The 25603-nt window shown below is 40.1% G+C and overlaps 1 protein-coding gene across 1 annotated transcript in view; it reads left to right on the forward strand.

Moving 5' to 3' along the window:
- The first annotated feature begins 510 nt into the window (after positions 1-510).
- Positions 511-25603, forward strand: part of LOC150085995 (uncharacterized) — a 58047-nt gene continuing 32954 nt past the window's right edge. Inside the window, exons 1-2 of the mRNA XM_090374762.1 lie at positions 511-1192; positions 17835-17929. Coding sequence (XP_090230888.1) covers positions 511-1192; positions 17835-17929 — 777 coding nt within the window. The remainder of the gene's footprint in view (positions 1193-17834; positions 17930-25603) is intronic.

A 25603-nucleotide genomic window follows, 5' to 3' on the forward strand; every position in this document is an offset into this window, starting at 1 on the left:
GGTAGAGTAAGAGTAAGTTGGGATATCAGCGCGTGCGCGTATAGTGTGTGGCAGCATGCGAATCAGCTCCGATTAAAGTTACTAATTTGTGCGGTTATACTGTTTTGATTTTCGAGAAAGATGTTCTAAAGAATTCCTCTGGTGATGATCTGTCCGGTAATGATGCCAAATCGCTTACATCTTCCTCAGGTAATGTTTTTTTAATATATTATTTCTTGACTGATTGTATCAATACGATACAGTACTTCCATTGTCCAACTGTAGAACAAAAGCAGTTGGCTATTGACAACCAGTGTTCGACGACTGTGAGTGCTCCCACCTCTTGGTATCTAGGTCATTGCCTCCGGCTGTTTTAAAGACTTCGCCTGAAATAAACTAGGGAGTTGTGCTACCACAAACACCGCCTAATCCCTTTAGAGCAATTGTCAAAAGTGTTCTGCTTCGCCTTCGTTTTTCCGCCCTGGTAGGGTAACTACTAAAATCATTACTGTCGCTTTCCGTCATACTGCAATGCCGTCCAGGAACACCAAAAATCAACTAAAGACGACTACTGTTGTTTGCAGCCGCTGCAACAAAGAAGTCAGTGAAGTGGTCTCGTGTAAATTATGTTTCGCCCTGCTTTGCGAATCATGTTCGGGCCTAAAATCCCTACATAAATTAAATGCCCCGCGTCGCAAGAATTTCACGTGCGTTCCTTGCAAGAACAACCAGCCGAAAAAATTTAGGTCCTGCGAGCAGTTTACCAGTTGCACAGATAATCAAGTTGGTGAAGCGATCGCAGTTCCATTAGCAGATGATAATGATACATCACCCACTTCCAGCACCTCAGCTGCTGATACATTTCATCCAACGAACTGCTTCCCAGATATAAGGGCCGGATCCGTGGAACGGCTTATTTCCCATTGTGATATCACTAACGCCGCAACCTGTTCGGTTGACCCTGATGATGAAGACTCTAGCTTCTCTAACTTAACAGACGCAAAGGATAAGTCCCACCATCGCAGTGTCGCCACTGTAGCAACTCAAACAGAAGACTTCGCCAATATCCCGCATGCACAGCCAACAATGCATGCAGATCCCCAAAGAAGGAACTCCCCACCCTCTATCATGTTTACTAATGTGTCTACACAAACTGACTTTTCGCTTGCTGAATCTTTGTTTCCTAGCCACTCCACGTGCCTCTTCAAGAACCGTAAATCACTTGAAATTATTATAACATCAATACTTGAAGATATCAAACACCGTATGCTCTGCACTACTAATAACTACGTATCCGCCATAGCTGATAACTTTTCTCAAGATCCAAGTTTGTGTACATGTAATGATGGTGGTCCAGCTATTAAATGCGCTACAACTCAGACCTGCGCTACTAATCAGGATCACAATAACTTATCCTACAGCACTAATGCACTGAATTCTGGCCAAACACTAAATTGCCCAGAGATCCAGATAGCCAAAGAACTTCCTTGCCAGGAAAACCAGACCAGAAACCCTGCCAATCCTACGGAAGAATCAGCTAATCCAGATAAACCACTTAGTGTCCCACTCCACAAATCACAGAAGCCATCTACTACATTGCAATGGAAACCCAATCCTGAAACTATCGTCGAGCCTTACTCGTACTCAAGCCGAGTGTATCAACCTACAATGCCGAAGAAACCTGAAATCCACAATTGCGGCCCCCCACTGCAAACATTACAACCATCCCGGGCGGAAGTTGTAGCTGCACCTCCTCCTACACTTGTGGCCCAGAGTTACTGCAGTAAGCCTCGCCATCCTGAAGAAGGTAAAACGGGAACCCCAAATGTACTAAAGAGAAGGCGATCGTTTAAAATGGGCACCTCGGCCACCTCCAGGCTGCAGGCGATGAATCCACCAACTGTCCGTCTTCGACGAAGTCTATTCGTTTCCCGACTGGCCCCAAATACAACTCCAGATGATATCGCGTCATACATAATGCATGAGCTGCACTTTACTGTGTCCGTCACACTTCTTAAGAAAACACCCCTGCATACATCGTTCAAAGTTGAGTGCGATGCACAGAATTTCAGCTCCATATCAGCGACTGCTCTCTGGCCGTCTGGATCACTACTCAGGCCATACTATGAACCTAAATCCAATATCACCCCACTCCTAGCCATGGCTAATGCGCTATCCCACCAAGACTGCTCCCAAGCGTGACGGTTTGATAGGCATTCCTATTCTCAGAAGCCCCAAAACCAGGAATCAGGGTCACACGATGATGAGCCCTATACATACCCCGATGACAAAACCTCTCATCAATCTCTGCAATACCACAGCTACAATGAAATCCACCCTCAGCTCATACCAACTATTGTAACTAACCGTGCTAAAAAGCCAACAAAGAAAATAAATAATGTCCTCGAATCAGCACTCGTGAAGGTCTCGTGTCACCTTACACTCAAGATTTTTTATCAAAATGTTCGTAGTATTCGGAATAAGCTCGAGACACTTGAGCAGATGCTTCTGTCCCAAATGGCTGACGTCATCTGCATGTCTGAAACCTGGCTGGAACCACAACAAGAATCAATTGCCTCCGCCCAAGCTGCTGGTTACAAATCTTTCTTCACCTCCCGCTCTCATACCTGTGGTGGGGGCGTTGCTGTTTTCATAAATGCCAGTAAACTTGAGTTCGTACATGTAGTCTCCAGCAAATCCAATCTATTCGAAGCATTGATAGTAACGGTCAAGATCAACTCTTGCTTATTAGATCTCGGTGCAATATATACACCCCCAACCCCCGATGCTCAGACAATCAATGATATTGCATCCTGGCTAATAAATACGCTTCACACATCTGCTATCCACCTCATCTGTGGGGATTTTAACTTACCACCAAATCTCCAACATCTTCATGAGTCACTTATGGCTAAGATTGCACCTAGTGGCCTCAGGATCATAAACGAAGGCCCAACTAGAGGTCTTCATCGCCTGGATCTCATATTATCGTCTGGTTCCTGTAGCGTCGACATTAAACCCGAAACTCACTTTGAATCCGATCATGAACCCATCGTAGTCCTATTGCAGCTCCCAACGCCCAACTTTAATGTCTCCCACTACGTCAAAAGGAAGATCATCATCTCTCCCACCTTCCTACAACCGAACAGATGCCTTTATGCAACAAGATTAATTCCCTGGGAAGTTCTCGAATCAGGAGATCCGGAACTGGCTCTAGACATATTAACTAGATGGTTGCACACTGTTACTATGTTCTCAGCAGCTAAACAGGTCAGTATCTCCGCTAGAACTAATGCTTGGTGGTCTTCGGAGCTAAATCACAGTTTCAAGTGCAAACAGTCCCTCCATAAACAATGGAAACAGTCTGGTACAGCATATGACCGAACTCAGTACTCCAAAGCTAGAGCACTGTTTAATAGACTGAAATCGCAAGCCATTAAAGAATACACTGACAAGACCTTATCCAAAGGCAAAGTGCCATATACCCATAACTCTGAACCAGATTCCAATTTCAATCCAGTTGAATGGATCAACTATGTAGCCAGATTCCAAGACAACATCACACAACCATATGATTACCAACCAGACCCCATTTCAAGTCCAGATGATGAGCTGTTTTCTATTCAAATCGATCGACAGCAGCTTCGTCAAGCCATCAACTCGCTGCGTCCGTCATGCACCGCTGGCATCGATAATGTCCCACATTTCATCGTAAAGTGCCTCAGTCCATATATCCTTGATCCTCTGCTCTACTTGTTCAACTCCATCCTCTCCCATAGAGTGTTTCCGGCATCCTGGAGCAAATACAGTCTTGCCCCACTACCTAAAGTTCAACTACCAAGCCAGCCGAAGCACTATAGACCGATCTCCACTGCATCCACGCTCCTAAAGCTACTGGAAAAAGTTCTTCTTCCGCATATAACACGCCATCTTCTTCCACAATCATCAAAACAACTCCATTATGTTCTCCCTAATAGATCAACTGTCTCCAACCTTCTGGCAGTCCAAACGGAAATTTTAAATGCATTTGAGGCCAAATCAGAAATGGCGGTTGTTTATGCCGATATTGAAGCTGCTTTTGATAGCCTCAACATCTCAGCCCTTCTGAATCTCCTAACCAATTTCTTTCGGATCAAAGGTGACGTTTTCGCTTTTCTGCACTCGCTCCTCCGGAACAGAACAGTGTACTTCACTCATCGTAACCTCTGCTATACCCGATCCATCAATGCTGGTGTGCCGCAAGGTGGCGTTTTATCGGGGTTACTTTTTACAGCCCTCCTTATTCCGTTTGTGTGTAACAGAGATGATGTCATTACCTACGCCGACGATATAAAGTTCCTAACGGAAATACCACCATCAGCCGACAGGGGAGTGATCACATCGGAAATCTGTAATAAGATCACAGCTTTCTCTAGCCATCTCAACCATTTCGGTCTCAAACTGAACCCCCAAAAATCCGTTATTATGGTTTTTTCTCTGAAGAAGTGTCCCACATTCATACAACCCTCACTGGAGGGCGCAATTATTCCAAGTGTTACTAAACACAAAGATCTCGGTGTAACCTTCGACCCAAACCTTAGGTTCAACTGTCACATCGAATGTGTTCTACGCAAGATCAACCGAATGCGCTGGATTGCCCGTCAACATCTTCTTCATAACACAGACGCAAGAACCACAATCAGATATCTGGAAACCATTGTGTATCCTACCTTTCTGTATGCCTCTGAAATATGGGCATCCGCAGTACCTTCTCTCATGAAGCCCATCTTCGCCAGTGAATACTGGATATTGAAGTGGGCAACCCACAAACATCGACTCCCCCCTCAGCAGAGGACCACCAGCATGGCCGACCAACTCCAAATCCCACGGCTGCCTCAAATAATCAGCATGAGGAGAACTGTGACCACAGTCAAAATGCTGGTTGGCAAAATCAACTCCCCTGACTTCTGGGATATATGCCAGTGGCATGTTCCACTTCCGTCCTTACGAGCCACCCCTCTTCTTCAGCTACAACGGAACAGGCTGAAGATCAGTGACAGATTCCTACCTGGACAAGTACTTCCTACAGTACAAGCCCTGCTAATGATCGGAGTTGACCTGCAGAAATTCGCTTCTGATCGCAATTACAGGCGCTCGTTGGCCGAACTTGTTCCCCTTTTGTTTGGCCCCTGATGTCGACTCATACTGATATCTCCATCTTCTATCTCCTATGAGGTGCATAACGGCACGTCGCAGGAAAATCGACGAACTGTCTTCACAAGAAAATGCAATACCGAACAATAATGTGGCACTGTGAAATTTTCTGACTTGTGTGAATATGCTTAAATATGTGCTTTGTACATATGAACGTGTACATACCTTGGTGTACTGTCTGCCTCACAACTATGTACATACTCATATCTATTGAATGGCTAATGCTACGTTTTTAATTGTTATGTAATATTTTATACTGCACAAATTTTTATACTGTACATATTTTTATATTTCTATATCATTGTCAAGCCCCTGGCCTCCTGGCTGTGGCGGGCACATTATTGTATCTTTACTGTACAATAAAGATTTTCTTCTCCTCTAAGTAGCGGGCGTGAGCAGGAAACGTTACATCATTCATACTAAATAATTCGGACTGAATTAAAACCGATTGGTGACGGAAATGACGTCACTTCCTAAATGATACTAATGTCGCTAATTCGGTCGGGCGTGAACAAAAAACGTTATACAGTTCATAACTTCGGTCCTAGCTGCTCGATTTTAAACGATTTTGATTTTCGTCAAAGATATTTCCACATAAAATGAAACATTTTTCGTGCGTACAGGGTGCACACGCGTTTTTTTTTTTTTTTTTTAAGCCACATTCAACAGATGCCAGGTGAGCAAAAGTGCCTTCCAAAAAATTCTCATTCGTGGTATCTTTGAGACGCCAGCGACAGGCGTCTAATCCTGCTGTAGACTGATTTTGCTAGCTAAACGCGAACAGCTGACAAATACAGCTGTTCGCGTTGCTTCTGACAAAACATTACGCGAGTGTCTGGGTTTGGGGCGCCTCCGTAGCCAGGTAGGAAGGAGCAGCAGTGCGTAGTACATGCTTCTTGATTAGACCGGGGTTCGAGCCCGTCACCACCGAATACGGAGGATGCGGAAAGGTCAAGGGAATGAATGACCACAGCATATTCCAGGAGCAATATGGCCTTAGTTGCTAATGCTCCTAAAAACCAAATAACAAAACAAACAAACGTCTGGGTTTCAGTTTGGGTTCACTGATCTTAAATTCTAGATCTCTTTACAACTTTAACAATTATTCTTTGTGCCTTTTACTTTCTAATTCTAACTTTTCATACCCCTTTTTCTAACTCAAGTTTTTTTTTTTAATACTCTAGTAGTTGAAAAAATGATTTTTTGAACCCGTAGAGAAATTCGAGAGGAATGGGGTACTATTTCTACTTTTCATATCCCCTAATTTTAGTATTTGCTTATAGCATCTCCACTTCTATCCCTCCCTGATTGTTTAGGATTTGCTCTTATTTGTATACATTTCTTCTGGCCCTATCTGTTATTTTTCCAGGAAGCTATTGAATTGTTGATAATCGTTGGTTATCAGAATCCTATCGCCAACGTTTGAGACACTGTGTTGGCGGATTCCCTACTCAACTAACCCTCCACTCCCAAGCTTCTTGCTCTTCCTTCGGGACTACAGTTTAAAGATCGCTTCCTCCGGTATCAAAAACTCCATCTAGTTCAATCCCTGGATGCCGACTTGTATAAAATCTTAGATGACAAAAAAAAAAAATATATATATATATATATATATACAGTATATATATATATATATATATATATATATATATATATATATATATATAATAGACGGCTCATCCTAGATCTGCACATGTACTCCACAACTATCAACTGATTTGAGATCGTTTCGACTGGGCAAGAATCTCACAGAAAACCCAATTCAAGGAACCTATGTTGTGTTGTTATCTTAATTTATATTATTATTTAATTTGTTTTTCACTGCTTTTATTTTTAATATTCTTTTTCTTTCCAAGTTAATATAATCTGCTATATGTTTTTTTTTTTTTTTTTTTTTTTTTTAATACATGATTTGCCTATAATTTAATCGTAGTAAAGATCAGTTAATCTTTACTAAGATTAAATCCCTTCTTAATCCCTGGTATGGTATCGTGAGGAGTTTTGTAAAATTATGGTACCTGCGTGTACTTTTTATACATTTTACAATAAAGATCATATGGCCTTCTTGCTTGTAACTAATAATAACAAACAGAAACATAACTTCAATAATTATTGGATATAATGAATGGTGCCAAGACTTGATAATATATCATTCAAATCGGTATAAATAATTGGTCTTAATGTATTAAACTTATGCGAATATAATATATAGAGCCAATATGAAAAAAAAAAAAAAAAAAGTGGACAATGAGTGAAGAAACAAATAAAATAAATTTTGGCCTCTGTTGTCAGGTGTCTCCAGCCTAAATTTATTATTTATTGGCTTATAACTTTGGCTTTATTTGCCCCATATTAATATTTTCCAAATTTTTAGATACGTATTCCTTCTGTTTCTACTTCAGTCTTCGTTATATTTCTTTCTTCGCTCATTTTCCATTTCCCCCCCTCCATATTGCCTCTACAGGGTGTCTCAAAAATATTAGTACAAACGTTTAGGGGAGATAGGTAACATCTAAATTCTAAAGGAATGTGAATCGCATAGGAACCCATAACCGGAAACGTCACCGTAAGTCGGTAGACGGCGCTGTTCATCAGTTCGCGAGAGGGAAAATTTCTGGTTTACTCATTCAAGCAGTAGTCGCCGCACGAAGAGCATGCATCGGTATACGAACTGTGAGCTGGTGTATGGATTAGCAGAGGTCAATGGACGAGCCGCTCAACGAATTTATGGAGAACGCTTCCCAGACAGACATGTACCGGACCACCGTTTGTTTGCGCGTGTGCATCAAAATTTGTGCGATTATGGATCACTTAGAGGTAACAGGAGTAGTGCGGGAAGACCACGTTCGACGCGAACTCCCGCCATGGAAGAAAGTGTGTGAATGCCGTCCAGAATAATCTTACTACCAGCACACGTGCCGTTCCCTCTGCCTTACGAGTGTCTCGTTGCAGTGTACAGTGTCTGGCACGACGATTCCTTACACCCCTTTCATCTCCAAAGGGTTCAGTTACTGCTCCCTCAAGATCATCCTGCACATGTGGCTTTTGCGCAGTGATTTCTCCAAGAAAGTGTTCAACAAGACTTGAATTTTGCAGCCTATGTTTTGTTCACGGATGAGGCTTATTTCACTCGGAAAGGCTTATTCAATCAGCACAATGCTCATTGTGCACATGTGGGCTCACGACAACCCACACGGTGTGCGCCCCCATGCGGCACAACATCGCTTCGCAATAAATGTGTGGGCAGGTATGATTGGTGACTGCTTAGTCGGCCCATACCTGTTACCATCCCGCATGAACTCCGCTAAATATCGGATCTTTCTTGAACAAGTTCTACCAGGGTTACTTGACGATGTTCCAGCTAATGTGAGACGCAACATTTGGTTTGAACATCACGGGGCGCCTTGCCCAGTATGGAAGGCATGTTCGTGACCGTTTGAACGGGCGTTTTGGGCTTCGATGGATTGGCCGTGGTGGACCTGTTGCCTGGCCCCCACGCTCACCTGATTTATCGAGCCTTGATTTCTTTCTGTGGGGGCCCCTCAAATCTATCGTGTATGAATCGCCTGTGGAGACGGAAATGGATCTCGTGGCGAGACTCGTCTGCGCTGCTGCTACTGTCAAAGAAACTCCAGGTGTGTTCGACCGTGTCCGCCAATCCATGCTGCGTCGGTGTCACGCATGCACTCATGGTGGAACCTTCGAGCATCTGTCGTAACATCATGAAACCTCGTACTCCATTGTTAATGTTATGTCAAATAAATGTCTGCCACTAATTACTGTCTTGTGTCATTTCTGCTTCTTGTGCCTCTGCTACTACTTTCCCGTGACGTTTCCGGTTATGGGTTCCCATGCGATTCACATTCCTTTAGATGTTACCTACCTCCCCTAAACGTTTGTACCAATATTTTTGAGACACCCTGTATATATGCGACGTGTTGTTGGATGCTTGCGGTCATCTTTATTTATTTTTACTATTAAACATTTTTATAATTTTATATAATATGATATATTGAGATACATGCAATTTTTTGAAGGGCCTATGCATCTTTTCAACTCACAGCTTGTTGTTACCTCTTTCTACTCTGTTCAATTGACTAGTCACTACGTTTAATCTGCCATGCTGATATACCAGAACCTACTACACTGTATTGGATGCGCTTACGTACTTAGCGAGTGTGTGTGTGTGTGTGTGTTCTTTTGCTAAATATCGGCGTTTCGGTTGTTAATATTTTCCAAATTTAGTAATGCCCCTCTCCGTTCTTCCCAGATGAAGAAAGAAGCTCGCATCGATAGATGATATTTTAGTACAAAAAAGTAGCCAGTCATTCTGAATATTTTTGGGGCTAGCTTAGAAGTAAGGTAAGGTCATAGCCAGAGTTAGGGATGTGTGCCAGGCGCATTTGCAGAATAAATTTTTCTCTGTTGTGTAGTAGAAACACAGGCATTCCTTGAGCTACAAACATCGGTACGTACAAGACTGCGTAAGATATTACCTATATTTTATTACAGTACGGCCTTGGTTTTTTTTTTTTTTTGGTGAAATATAAAAAGATGACAGCTGTTTGATCTTGTTTATCAGCCGGAGTTACTTCAGACACAGATTTATCCAAGTATCATCCAAAAATTAGACGATTAGTAGATCACTGTCACGTGGATTTTCTCAAGGATCTGTCTTGGCACCTCTGTTTTGGAACATTTGCTTTAAAAAGGTGGCTTGTCAGACAGTGAGTTTACTATCCCAATTGCCTATGCAGATGACTTGGTTCTTATTGTTTCTGGATGTTCGAGAGCACAGCTTGAAACCAGGGCATCCACGGTGCTTCTGGACCAAACAAAACAAACTTACTATGGCAAAATCCAAGATGATGTTATTTAACCAACAATTTAATTTTTGGCCACCTTCTAGTATTAAGATTGCTGGCAAGCAAATACCCTACTTCCGTAACTTGAAATACAGTATTTTGGTATCGTGCTAGATGACTTGCTAGACTTCACCCTACACATCAACCATCTTCTGGAGAAGATAAAGAAATTTACTATGGCTATAGTGAGAATCCCAAAATCTGACAGGGGTCTTTGTATCAGATTATTGCAATGGACTATATCTCTGATTCCTTGCTCTTGGGGGGGGGGAGTGAGGAGACCAATGAAAGAGGTGAAATAATGGAGAATTTCCTCTCTTCTTCAGGGTTGGAAGTGGTTACTGTGCATGGACATATTCCCACTTATTCTACAATACACGGAGAATGTTATATAGATCTTACCATATGTACAGTCTATTTATTGCAAGATTAAGGATCTGAGAATGGTACAGGAATTAACCACAAGTGGTCACAGAGCCATACTTTTTTGGTATTGGGGCTGCTGACAATGTCTTAGAAGCTAAGGAAACTGCGAGGTTTTCTACTAAGACCGCAGTGTGGGCCAGGGTTGATCTGGCCTTCAGATCTCAGATACATTTAGTTAATTGGGATGGTCTCTCTATAGATACGTATATTGAAAAATTGCAGGATATATTGTATAATGATTCGAAACATAGCAACCATAAAAAAGAAATTCCTGAATAGACCTAGGTCGGTGGAGCAGGGATTTGAGTATGAAAATAAGAGAATTAAGATATGTAAGGAAACAACAGTACCGTATTACACTGGTGCGCAAAACATAAGGACCAGCCAGATTTTCACCTGTAGCTTCTCATATGAGTGGCCTGGATATGGGAAAAGCATACCAAGGGAACCTCGTGAGGTACAGAAATGATGAAGGAAACAACACCAACATAACAACGGAAACAAAACGGTATACAAAGGAACTTTATTCAAAAATGGCAACAAAGCACTCGCTGCCATGATACAGATGCATCACTACCAAAGACGGAACAAAAGGAAGAGGTAGTCCTCAGTAGGAGATATGGCCACCCCTAATGTCGATGCAGGCTTTGCACTGCCTGTCCATACTTAGAACAATATTGTTGATAAGTTCTTGCGGTAACATCGTCCATTCCTCTGTCAGCGCCATTTTCAGCTGGTGAACATTTTCTGGTGGGTGTGTACGTGCCGCTAGGCGTCTCCCCAGAGCGTCTCATATATGTTCGATGGAATTTAGTTCGGTCGGGGAAAACGGGCAGGCCAATCCATACGAACGATGTCCTCTCTTTCCAAAAGCATATCAACAGCTGCAGTGCAATGGGGTGTGACGTTATCATCCATAAACATGAACTCGGGGCCAATGGCACCTCGGAACAGACGAACATGGGGAAGGATTACCCGAGTACAATAGCGTGCATCGGTTAAAGTACTACCTTCCAGTATCTGGAGTTGCGTACGTCAATCCAAGATAACGCCTCCACAGACGAGAACACCTCGACCGCCATATCGATCCCTTTCAGTGATGTTTGCGGGGTGAATACCGTGTGCCAACCTTTCGCCAGAATAGCTGACGTCCAGAATCGCTGCTGAGACTGAATCTGCTCTCATCAATAAAGAGTACCTTACCGCATTGCCCTGCTGTCCAGTCCTTGTGTTTGATGCACCACTGTATACGGTGTCTTCGATGGGCAGGTGTTAAAGGGACACAGCGTACTGGGTGTCCGACAAACAGTCCATCTTTGTGGAGTCTCCTGGCCACATGTATTCGATAGTGATAAATTATCCTGCGCCCTGTGCAGCTGATTTGCAATGGATCCCGCTGTCCTGTGTCGGCCACTCTTGGCCTGTAGGAGTATATAGCGGTCATCACTGGTCCTTCGAACAGCTGTACTTGTCGGTCTGAAGGCCGACCACTCAGGTCAGACAAGGCTATGGGCGACACCGAACTCTGCAGCCATACTCCTCCCACTTCGACGCGTTCCTCGAGCTTCCCAATTATTCGACCCTGGTTAAGTCATTCAGATGTTGTCTACTGGTCATTTCTTTGTCTCTAGCACTGTATGAAACCAATCGAATGTCTGTAACAATCGTGCTCACCCTTCGATAATTTGCAGATAACTGATGCTTTTATCTGTTTATGTGAGCCTTCTCATCACGATTCAAATTTTTGCATGTGCACCAGCTTTCTACTGAAAGGCCAAAGTTATGCAATTCGCCACAGGCTGTTTCGTTTGATTTTGTGGTTGTAACCTTTAGAAATAGTGTTGGTCCTTACGTTTTGCACACGAGCGTATAAAAGAATAAGAAAGGTTAACTAAATAGTATGTCAATGCTATAAATGATACTAAGAAAGTTTCATGGCAGATATATGTATGTGAGCAAGGATCGAGAGACCCATGATCTATTTTGAAATTAATTTCAGAAAAGGTCTGTTTTAGTTCTGTTTTTCATACCGTAAGAAATGGGGATGTGGACACAATGAATTGGGAGCACTGTATGAACATGGTACTGGACGAGTTGTTCCCTATTATAAGGAAGACAGAGTTTACAGCAGGACATGGTCATAGGTAATGCAGAATATCGATACCAGGTAGAGGAATTTATTTTAATATGAAGTAGTCCATGGTGCTAATGCACGGACTGTGGATGACTGGTCATTGTAGCTAGACTGCATCGAAGTTGGTCTTAAAACGAGCTTTACAATTAAGATCAGAGGTATTTGTACAATACATGGCTTGAGCAGGGTGTCTTTCCCGGGGTGTGGCACTATTGAGATTGATTATTAAAAGTCCTAATAAATTGCCTTTTGAACCTGGATCATACCGACATTTCAAAAAATTATGAAAGGCTATTAGCCATCTTATGATTATATACAATGACAATTGTATGTCCCAAATAACTAATATGGTTATAAACAAGGAATGTATACAGAGGACGCCATCTATCAGATGGTAATGTATGTACAGGAGTACTCACATATTCTAGGTATTTTTGTAGATTTTCATGGCGCCTTCAACATGCGCTGGTGGGCGTGCATCCTGTCGAGGATCATACAAACTAGATGCTCTGAATAATTGTTTTCTGTGTACAAGCAGTATTTTTCTGATCGGCAAATTGTGATAACAGAGTACACAGAAATAAGAGATATATATATATATATATATATATACAAAGCGGATGCGCTCAGGGCTTGGTCAGCCGTCCCCACGCCTGGTGCATTGTTCTAGACGACTTTTTGAACCAGAATTATGTTGGGGTGGATATTATTGCATATGCCGACGACCTGATACTGCTGATTTATGATAAATGCAAGATTTCAGTTGGAGGAGAGAGCGGCTCAAGTTCTGGGAGATTTATTGGAACGTTCAGAGCAATATATGCTTAATTTCAAAACCAAGACAACTCAGACGCTCCTGAAAGGGCATCTTAGTTTGAATAGAAGTCCTCCTGTGAAGACCAAAATGTGTCTACCAGGTATGGGACCGTTGTGTGGTACCTGGGGGTGTGTATAGAGGAGTGGATAAATTATCTTGAACATGCCAAATATTTGAAGGGTAAAATAAGAGTGCTGTATGCCAAGCTCAGAAGAGTGTTGAGGACTGATTGGAGCATTATATCTGTTATGGTTGCCTTTTCGTCCCGGCCATAAATTGTGCTTCTATAGCTTAGCCATGGATGGCGGCAGGATATTTTGCAAGGTGGCGCATTTGGGAATAAATTTTTTGTTCACCAAATTTTCGAATACATGCAATATCTTAAGTCAAGTTTGACTGATTTACATGTACAGCCAAGCCAACGTGTATACTTTGTATTGTTTTAATGTTTCAATAAATTAATGAAAGATTAAAAATTGTGTATTACTTCGAAATACAAAGGTGGTGCACTTTGCGCAATGCTGCCGGTGCAAGACTGCATAGAATTACTCGCTCCCATGTAGGCGCCTCCGTGGGCAAGAACAGCAGTGCGTAGCACACGCTTCTTGATTACACCGGGGTTCGAGCCCGTTACCACCAGATGCGGAAAGGTCAGGGTATGACCACTGCATATCCCCGGAGAAATATGGTCTTAGTTGCTAATGCTCCTGAAAACCAAATAACACTCGCATGTAAAAAGGCATATACATGTATTTCAAGCACAAAGGTTTGCTCTCCAGTCCATCACCAGGGCCTGTTGCACTGTCTCTTCTAACGCACTCCAGGTTATAGCTGGCAAATTACCTGTGGACATTTAGATAATATTAGCTGCCTTAAAGTACTGTACACGAAAAAAATTTAAGGCTTACAGTTCTGAATATCACGCCATGTCCTGAGGAGGGTAGGCAGTACTCTAAAAATGTTGTTAAAGAAGAAAATTATAGCCCAGTTGTTGCTGATACAACGACAATGGGAAAATTCTGAGAAAGGGCGTACAACTTATAAATTTCTAACAAATGTAGATATTTAATGCCAGAAATAAGCCCTGGCTACAATTTGAATTGAGTGCTGCCTTCTTGGTCACGGGGCATGAACTTTCAAAGAGTTTGTTTGAGCTAGGCCTAACAGCCAGTGAATTGTGGTGAAGAGGAAACTTCCGAGCATATGGTGTTGAGTTGTGTGAACTACTTAGACTTTAGAACGCAATTAGAGATCGTAATAGGAAATTTGGAGCCATGTTTATGGACAAGAATATCTTTTTTCATTTTAATAATTTCATGGTAACAATGTTTAAAAGGAGAGCACAATTGCAGCTAGATAGTGGACACCCGCCTCCCAGTGGCAGGAATGGTACATTGGGATAGGTGGGATGATGAGCAATGAAAATCTAATGTTTAATCTCCCTTGACCAGGGCCAATGGTGATGCGCCCTCCTTAGTTTGTATTTGAGTTGAGTTTATTTAGTATTTTTTTTTTTTATTTATAAAGTTTTTAACAAAGTCATTATAAGAAACTGCCAAGTCAAGATTCACTTATAAACTGTGGTTGGGGGGGGGGGGTTGGATCTCACAGATGGTATTTTGAATGTATGTATGGGGATTTGGCAGGAAGACGTTCAGGCTGTACTACAAAGCTGTTTTTTTCCAGTTGTCACTTATTGTTCTCCTGTGTGGTTTGAGTCTGCTTTAACTGAAGTTTCGATTCAAACTGTACTCTTCAGCGCTTAATTCTGGTTTGCATGCTACGTGCTTTCAGGACAGCTTCTATGGATGCCATACAAGTGATAGTTGGGACTTTGCCATTAGATCTTCATCTTATATTTAGATCGTTCTGTTATCTCAAGCATGCATTGCCAATGGAATTTTCTGGTATTATTGCAAACTGTTTAACTGATATAAAGCAGGAAAAAAGTCGTATCTGGTCCGAACTTATCAACATCTGACAAGATCGTAGGACTACTTCAGTCAAGGGTAGAATCGCATACAAGTTTATTGATAATGTACTGTTTGCTTCTGATAGGCGCATTTCATCTTGGTCCTCTCCTAATATCTACACTTCCTTTATAATCACTGGGACTGGTTCCATCAAAGCAAAACTTCTTCAAATGAATTTGGAAGATAATGACACTTGCCTTTGTCGACAGCAAGAAGACTGTATGCACATTGTCTCCACTGTCCTTAGTATTGTGATTTTAGAAATTTCCTACTAGAAAAACTTAGGCAATTTTCAGCTAACAATGTCAAAGTTTTGATTGAAACTGTCTCCAATTTTAAACATTCTCAACAGTTTTCTGTTGACGTTTTGAACAGAAGGCAGTTACTGAAAACGTACTCGACGAGCTCCTACGACGCATAGTTATTATATGAATGCTTTCTTCTCGCATCTTGTTTGCCTTTCAGGTCTATTGGAGGTACTGAAATCCACGAATACTTGGGCGATGACATCAGTGAATTGATATTTGTTTACTACTGTTTTTTTTTCTTCTTTAGTTTCGGCATCTAGATATCTGCTGGCAACAACCGATATAGCACTACTTTCAATGGGTGAGGGATCTGCCCCTGTTGAGGGAAATGGACCATAATCTACTACGCTGGTCCAGTGCGGGTTGGCAGATCGACTGTATTTAGCAGTCAGGGACTTGAACCCCGGTCTACTCAGAGCTTGTGCTACTGCACTCCCGCTCTTGACGACTCGGCTATGATGGCCATAATTAAGATACTAAATCCTTAGTCATAATAATTATGAGAGCATTCTTGGACTCAGGGTACCCCATGTACAGATGTACAAATGTATCCCAAATTCACAAGGGAGGATCAAAGGGTGACACGAATAATTAGAGACCTGTAAGTTTAATTCTGGCTAGGTAAAATAATGGAGTCACTGGTTAAAGAAGCATTCGCAGGATCATCTAGACAAGACTGCAGTAACAATTCAGACGCAGCATGGGCAGAGGCGGATTTAACGGCGGGCGCACCGGGCGCGCGCCCTGGGCCCCGACTTCTGAAGGGCCCACGCAAAACCCCAACTTTATACGCAAAACCCCAACAAATTAGTTGAACATATTAGTTCAACTAATAGTTGAACTAATACGTTCAACTATTAGTTCAACACTTTGCGATTATTATTATTATGCTATTATTAATTATATTATACATATATTATATTCAAATTTTATTGGAAATAAAACATTAATAGTACATAATATTTTTTATTTATTTAAAAAAAATGGTTAACATGTATTTTTATTTTCCCTGTCTCTCTCTTTTTTTTAAGGGACCCATATTTTCTTCTGCGCCCAGGGCCTCAACCGACCTTAATCCGCTCCTGAGCATGGGTTTGTTAAGGGGAAGTCTTACTGACCAATTTGATTGGATACTATGATGTTGTCACGAAGGAACAGGATGCAAAAAATAATTTGATGTTATTTCCATTGTCCACTGATTTGGTAATCAATGGATACTGCTCTTCGTGGACTAATGTTAATAGTGGAGGCTCACAGTGTTCGGTGTTGGTCCCATTGTTTTTTTGTGTATTTATCAATGATATTGATGAAGGTATATCAGGCTTAATATCGAAGTTTGCAGATGATACTAAGATTGGTAGGGTTGTTAATGGTGGTATGCTATTGCAACAGGATCTAGTAAAGTTGGGCTTCAGGTGACTCGCACAAGGGATCATATATTGAAAATGGAGGGATGTAGAATAGAATGCGGAAATTTTCCTTCTGAATAAACACTGTTGTTGGAAGTAGTCTGAAAATTTAAAGATATCGGAAGCAATAGGTAAATTTTTTTTTTTTTTTTTTTTGGTTGAATCAAAGCTTGCGTCTTTGCATCATTTTGCCTCCGAGGAAGAGACTGGCATAAATAAACCTTGGAGAAATGTATTTTTATTATAATATAAATTATATTTTATTTATAACATTTAAATTGTATTAATCAATTATTTATTTCTAATGAAATTCAATTATTAATTAAATTAGAACACTAACTGCTTCTGCTAACCAGTCTAACTCATTTTAACTCGATTAATTTCAACTTGCGCGTTACTGTTCAAAAGCAGTGTCACAAGCGTTATATAATTGTACTATCATATGTTGACGCTTGTAAAAGCTACTAGTGAGGAACGTAAATATCCCCCCCCCCAACAGCATACAACACCTCCAAATAAAATTTTTGCTTGCGCAAAAACAGCTGCACTTGCCTCGCGGCACTTATCACCAACTCCGGGTAAGTGATTTTTCAGTCTCCCAATTTTTTAGTTTTATATGAAAACGACTAGTCAAATTCATCTATATTATGTTGTTCTACTATATTTATTGTGGTTTATCGGTGATGCAAATTTTAAATTTTGTTCTTACTGCACTTCCCTTTGGTTTCAGCAGCAGGTGAATATCGTGGAATAGATAGTCCATTTCCTGTAGACGAGAGTACATCGACGCACAGCGCCGAAACCGTCTCGATACCCCAGCGATCGGTAAGTAGCAACTGACGGTTTGGCAGTGTTGTGTACGAGGTGTATTAGAGAATGCGAGGAAACACCTGATTTGTGATTTTGCTGCCCTGGATGAGTAAGTAATAATGATTGAAGCGTGAGTATTTCTGACATTTAAATATTCAAGGTTAGTTCTGTTTTAATTATGAAAAATATATAAATGTCAGTTTTTTTTTTAAGTGCGTAAGTTGAATTTCATGAACGTAACTACCAATTTACTGTTTTATTTTCAACTCTTTTGCCGCTACAGAGAGAGCCGGTGGGAGGAGAGAGAGAGAGAGAGAGAGAGAGAGAGAGAGAGAGAGAGAGAGAGAGAGAGAGAGAGAGAGAGAGAGAAATTAACGCGAATTTTCATAACATTCCGTACATAAAACTGTTTCACTTCTACGCATAGATGGATGGGCATTTTAATATTTTCCGAATTAGACACTGGTGTTAACGTGTAGGTGAGGATTTTTTTCCCGTCATTATGTTTACGTTTGAGTTGTTTCGTCTTATCAGTCATTCGATGCATAAATATTAAAACAGTGATATCATACTGATACTCATTTCAGGTTGCGTGAAATCTGAAACATTTCGTTTGTAAACAAAACTTGGCTGTATATTGAAAGATTGCAACAGCCTTTGTTGACACAGCAATTAAGTTCCGTAGGTAACATTTCATTCGATTAATTTCGAAATGTTACCCTTTAGGTTCTTTAACCTCTTTAACAACGATACAAAGTGATATTGTGCACTCATATTTTATGGAGGTTTACCACAATTGCATACAGATATTGCATAATTATGCAATTAAGTATTCAGAATGTATAGCGTTATTTACGAAACCATTAGAATTCGAATTATGACGCAGATTTCTGTTGCCTTAATTTTATTGTTTGGGTGGAGGTGACATTTAATAATCATTTGTTTTATTGCAGTTTCCTGGTCAGTTAATTTCATGGATTTCGTGAAACGATGTAGGAATGAGTGATTCTGTCATATTCATTTTGAAATTGTTTCATTAATTATTAGGTTTATAAACCCTTTTATGGAATTTTTAAACATGTGCGTCTCTAAAGAAGGTCATAAAAAGCATTTGTAGAGATTTACATTATGCACACTTGAAACGTTATAAGTAAAACATTGTATGGTACTAAATGCATGTAGCATGCCATAGATAAGAAAACATCACATAACTCTTTCAGTGTGACTCATCACATTTAACAGTAAAAGATATTACTGCACCGGATAAATAGGGATGAATGTTTGCAGTTATTCATATTTATCCCTTTGCATTGTTTTCCTTATATTCAAAAATGGAAACATGTTGTTGCAATTACCGTGTTATTTTTGAATATTGTATGGCGAAAACGAACTAGGCAAGAATATCACAACGTCCGATACTGACATAATATTGAGGGGATACTTTATTTTATTGCCATTTTAACCATTTGCTTTTCTATATTTCTTTCTAAATTTGTCTCCACCACTTTGGAGGACATTTAAGAAAAACCTGTACTTAAGTTGAGTTACTAAAGAAATATATAATAAATTGAAAATATGCACTGTTGTGAAATATTTCGGCCAGTTACCCAGGGTTGGAAAATTTCTTGATATTACATAAGTTGATATAAATGGTTTTCATGTCAAACTACTATGTAAGCAAGTTGCTTTGCACATGCTTTTCAGGACTACCTTTATTATTGAAATATGTTGACTTTTTTTTTTTTTTTGTTAATATTTATTACATGGAACTTAAATGGAGCGGAAATAGTTTATTTATGAACTAAGTGGTATTTTTCCAAAAAAATTGCCTTTTTCAAAATTTTTTTGCAAGACAACTTTTAAATTGCATTGATTACAATGCAATTTACTGATTAAATAGTTGTCTGTGTCTGATGAGACCTTTTGAATGTGGTGAGTACATATCAAGTTTTTTTTATTTAGTGTTATTATAAACAACGGAAAATGTTTCTTCTGCTACTGTTCTCCATCCATCAGGGCCGTACTGAGCCATTTTAGTCCCTGAGGCAAGAATGAAAAATTGCGCTCTACTGTTAACGTTGGCAATTATTTAATCTTTCTTTTGGCGCCCCTTTCAGCTTTTTATGTGAGGCAAGAGCCTCGTTCGCCTCGGCACGGATCTGCCATCCATACATGTATACATTCTTCATCCCCCCACCTACCAATTTCAGCATATTTCCATGTCTCTACCTCTCTGCTTTTTCACACACACACACACACACTATATATATATATATAAAACATACTGAAGTAGTTAAAAAATTGTACAAAATAAATATAAAGCTATCATTAGAGGCAGCAAAATGCACATTCCTCCACATGATTCCCAATGTATAACTGACATTTAAATATAAATCAAAATTAATGCCAGTAGCATGCCATGAGCAAAAAATAGTAAATTATACATAATTAATGAACAGGGAGGGAGAAGAAAAGGTAAGACTAAAAATCGTAGCAGAAAATCTCCAAATACATTTAGAAAATCCAATTCAAAATAATAAGTCAATTTTAAAATTTAGAGCCAATTACATAAAAATTTAGCAGCACCCCCTTTAAAGGTGCCAGTTCCAAATTATGTGAAATATCACAAATAGAGATTAAACTAACTAAAATAAAATATAACAAAAATAGACTGACCATTATGCCCCATGTCAATGGCATAATGGTTAGTCTGTTTTTGTTATTTTGGTTTTATTTTATTTTATTGTAGTTAGTTTAGTCTCTATTTGTGATATTTCACGTTTCGGAACTGGCACCTTATGAGGGGGGGGATGCCACTAAATTTTTATGTAATTGGCTCTAAATTTTAAAATTGATTTATTATTTTGAATTGGATTTTCTAAATTTACTTGGAGATGTTCTGCTACAATTTTTAGTCTTACCTTTTCTTCTCCCTCCCTGTTCATTAATTATTGTTTAATTTATTATTTTTCACTCAACAGTTTTGCCATGCTACTGGCATTAATTTTGACATTATATTTAATGTCAGTTTTTTATATATATGAGATGGAGGAGGAATATAATAATATAGTTATATGGAGCAGGGCTGCTGCTGTTTTTGGTAGAATGAACCCAACGTCCACAATGGAAATATATTTCCTGCTCTCTATTATTATTATTATTATTAGAGAGCAGGAAATCTCTATTATTAGTGGAGGCCCACAGGGTTTGGTGTTGGGTCCACTGTCGTTTTGTATATATATCAATGATATTGATGAAGGTATATCAGGCTTAGTGTCGAAGTTTGCAGATGATACAAAGGGTGGCAGTGCAACAGGATCTAGAAAATTTGGGCAGATGTGCTGAGAAGTGGCAACTGAAGTTTAACATTGAAAAATGCAAAGTACTGCATATGGGTAGAAGTAACCCCAGAGAAACATACCAACTGTGTGGTACTACACTTAAGGTGGTAGAAAATGAAAAAGACCTGGGAGTAATTGTGCAGTCAGATATGAAGTTTTCTGAGCAATGCAGACAGGCTGCCAGGGCAGGTCATGGGGTTTTGTCAATGATATATAGGAATTTTGCTAGCAGGGAGAAGGAGGTGATTGTCCCTCTGTATAAGGCAATGGTCCGGCCATGCCTTGAGTACTGGGTACAGATCTGGAGGCCTCATTTTAGGAAGGATGTAGATTTACTTGAGTGTGTACAGAGAAGGGCAACAAGATTGGTGAGGGGAATGAAGGGATTCTCTTACCAAGAAAGGCTGCAAATTGCAGTGGCTGGAGACTAGGTACCTGCACGGTGATCTGATTGAGGTGTATACGTCCTTGAATTGGTTGAGCATGCTGCATTCTGAAGGGATTCTTCCACTTGTTCAGATTACGAACCTAAGGGGGCATAAATTCAAATTAAGGAAAGACAGATGTATAATAGATGTGTGGAAATTTGCCTTTAGCCAGCGATTGGTTAATTGCTGGAACAAGCTTCCATATGTTGTGGAAGTTGATAGGTTAAATAAACTTAAGGAGGAATTGGACAAACATTTAGAGGGAATGGTTGTGTGAATTTTTTTTTTTTTGGCTGATGCTGCGTAAGCTCATACACTTGCTTTCTTGCATTGCATGCCATTACTACTACCATCCACCAACTTTTTACATATATATATATATGAAATATGGCATATTTCTATATTATCCATACATAATGACCTGTATTTTAATGTTATTTTTAAATTTTAATCATATTCAGTGTTATGATAATTTATATTAACCTAGTGAAGCCTGTTGTGTATGCTATGTTTGATTTGAACTGGAGAATGATGCACTTTTAGTGATGACTGAAAACATGGTTTGCTACAGTATGCAATATATTGTTGGGATATCAGAGACGTGGTGTCACACAGATATAAGGAGTGCAGAACTGGAATTTGGGGAGTACAACGTCCACAGAAAGGATAGACAGGATAGGAAGGAAGGAGGGGTTATGCTATTAGTTAAGAAACACATAAAATCCAAGGAAGTGAAGCCAGTCGACATCGCTGGACAGTGCAGTGTCAAGTCAGTTTGGTGTGACATAAGCATTAGGATATCAAAATTGAGAGTAGGAGTGTGCTATAGTCATAATGACTCTGATGAGTATAATAAGAAACTGTACAGGGAAATTAGAGGGCCAGTAAATCAGAGAGGCTTATAAGGGGGGATTTTAATTTCTCAGATATTGACTGGAATTTGTGGGTTGGTCACTCACACACTAGCAAGACTTGTGGATTTATTGGATGATTGTTTTCTACATCAGCATATTTGGGAGGTAACTAGAGGGAGTAATACTCTTGATTTGATTATCAGTAGTGATTCTTCATGCATTAAGAATCTGCAGATAAGGAACCACTAGGTGGCAGTGATCACAGTGTGCTGAAGTGGGATTTACTCAAAGAGGTAACTACCATCAGGGGTAAAGGGAAGGGTTATTGCTTTCGTAAAGGCGACTACGATGGTCTGAGACAGTATTTAAATTCGATACAGTGGGACCAACTGAAGATGTTACCAACAGCAAATTCAAAATGGGAAGCATTCAAAGAACTTACCTTGGAAGCTACTAGGCTTTACATACCAACTAAGAAATATTGTTCAAGGTTTAGGCCTAAATGGATGTCAGATGAACTAATGAGACATATGACAGAGAAGAAAAATGCATGGGATACATATAAATTAACACGTGACAGAAGCCTATGATAGATACAAGTTGATCTGTAACCAAGTTACAAAGGAGGTTAGGCAGGCAAAGGCAGATTACGAGAAATCTTTGGCAAGGGATGCAAAGAAAAACAGCAAAGAGTTCTTTACTTATGTAAACTCTAGAAGGAAGGGGATGAATCAGATTGGTCCACTTGATATCGATGGGTCAACCGTTGATAATCCTGCTCAGGTAGCTAACAAACTAAATGAATATTTTGCATCGATATTCACACATGAGGAGTTATTCAGCGAGGGGAATGCCAGAGTTGTATTCAACTCTGGCAGTAAGCTAGAGAACCTTGTAATAGCTGAGAGTAAAGTGGAGGTGAAATTGCTCAAGATAGACACAGGCACCTGGGGTGGATGAGATCTATCCAGTTATATTAAAGGAGGCAGCAAAGGAAGTAAGCAAATCCTTAGCCATAATTATGAGAGCTTCCTTGAACTCGCGGGAGGTACCCACAGACTGGAGATGTGCAAATGTGATCCCAATTCACAAAGCAGGATCGAAGGCCCACACAAGTAATTATAGTCCTGTGAGTTTAACTTCTGTTCCAGGAAAATTAATGGAGGCACTGGTTAAAGAAGCACTGCAGAATCATCTAGACAAGACTTCAGTTATAGCTCGGACACAGCATGGTTTTGTTAAGGGGAAGTCTTGTCTGACCAATTTGATTGGATACTATGATGCAATCACAAAAGAACTGGATGCAGGGAATAACTTTGATATTATGTACTTGGATCTTAGAAAGACTTTTGATACTGTTGCACATGGAAGACTGCTGCAAAAATTGAAGCAGTGTGGCATTGGAGGCAAATTGCTGCTATGGATAAAGGGGTGGTTGAGGGGGAGAAGACAGAGTGGTAATCAATGGACACTGCTCATCGTGGACTAATATTAGTGGAGTCCCTCAGGGTTCAGTGTTGGGTCCATTATTGTTTTCTGTATTTATAAATGATATTGGTTATGGTATATCAAGCTTAATGTCCAAGTTTGTAGATGATACAAAGGTTGGCAGGGTTGTGACCTACTGACACTATGCTGCTGCAACAGGATCTGGAAAGGTTGAGCAGATGGGCTGAGAGGTGGCAAATGAAGTTTAACATTGACAAATGTAAAGTACTACATATGGGAAACAGCAATCCCAGAGCAATGTATCAACTCTGTGGTACTACACTGACAATGGTAGAGAATGAAAAGGACCTGGGGGTAATTGTGTAGGCAGATATGAAGTTCTCTGAGCAGTGCAGACGGGCTGCAAGAGTAGCTCATGGTGTCTTGTCAATGATATACAGCAATTTTTCTAGCAGGGATAAGGAGGTGATTATTCCCTTGTATAAGGCAATGGTCAGGCCACACCTTGAGTACTGTATCCAGGTCTGGAGGCCTCATTTCAAGAAGGATGTAGAGCTGCTGGAACGAGTACAGAGAAGGGCAACAAGGTTAGTGAATGGAACAAAGGGTAATCTTACGAAGAAAGACTTAAGTTTTGCAAATTACAGTGTCTGGAGACTAGGCACCAGCGAGGTGATCTGATAGGTGTATAAAGGCTTGAATGGTTTGAGCATGCTCAATGCTGATGGGATTCTTCCTCTTGCTCAGAATAATCACCTGAGAGGGCATTAATTCAAATTGAGGAAAGACAGCTGTAGGATAGATGTGTGGAAATTTGCCTTTAGCCACCGGGTAGTTGGTTGGTGGAACAGACTTCCATCCCTTGTCGTGGAAGTTGATAGCCTAAATAAATTTAAGGCTCAGCTGGACAGGTATTTCGAACGAATGGAGGGGTGAAGTGGAAGTGGGTGGTGTTTTTTTTTTTTTTTTGGCTGATGCTGCATAAGCTTGCTTTCTTTCATCATATGCCTTTGCTAATGCTAATATCATTGCTATAATGTGATATGCGATCATTTAAATTATATACATTGCTGCATTTATTTTGAAAATGCGTACAATTTGAAATGATATGCAGATCTTTGGTGATATTTGTGTTACACTTTAATTAATCTTGCTGGCAGTGATCTAGTTTCTATTGTTAAAGTTAGTTTTGTTGATTGAATGTTATCTAATGCTGTGTCAGTATTTTGCTGCTACACTATGGCATGACTTTATATAGTATTTAGTTTTTTTTGTTTTTTTTTTTCATTTTCTTGTTTTTGTATTTATTTTACTATGTATGTTTAATAAACTTTTATGGATAGCATGAGTGTACAGTGGCTGTGATGTGCTGTTTTTCTGCAGCTTGTAGTAATAGGCTGGGTTCAGTTCCCATTTGAATGGCAGGTTTTTTCCCCCTTTTTATTATAGTACTTAAGTTGATTTTTCATCTCACTGCCTGACCATAGACTATCAATTTATAGAAATGATGTAACTGATGCTTCATGGACTTAGATGTCCCAGATGCTTACTTTAAACATTCCAACATGATTCTGCTTATGAATATAAGTAATGGTTAGCTTCATGGGTAACCACGTA

Source organism: Mastigoproctus giganteus, chromosome 5 (assembly GCF_048544385.1).
Source record: "Mastigoproctus giganteus isolate SK-2022 chromosome 5, ASM4854438v1, whole genome shotgun sequence".
NCBI lineage: Eukaryota > Metazoa > Arthropoda > Arachnida > Uropygi > Thelyphonidae > Mastigoproctus > Mastigoproctus giganteus.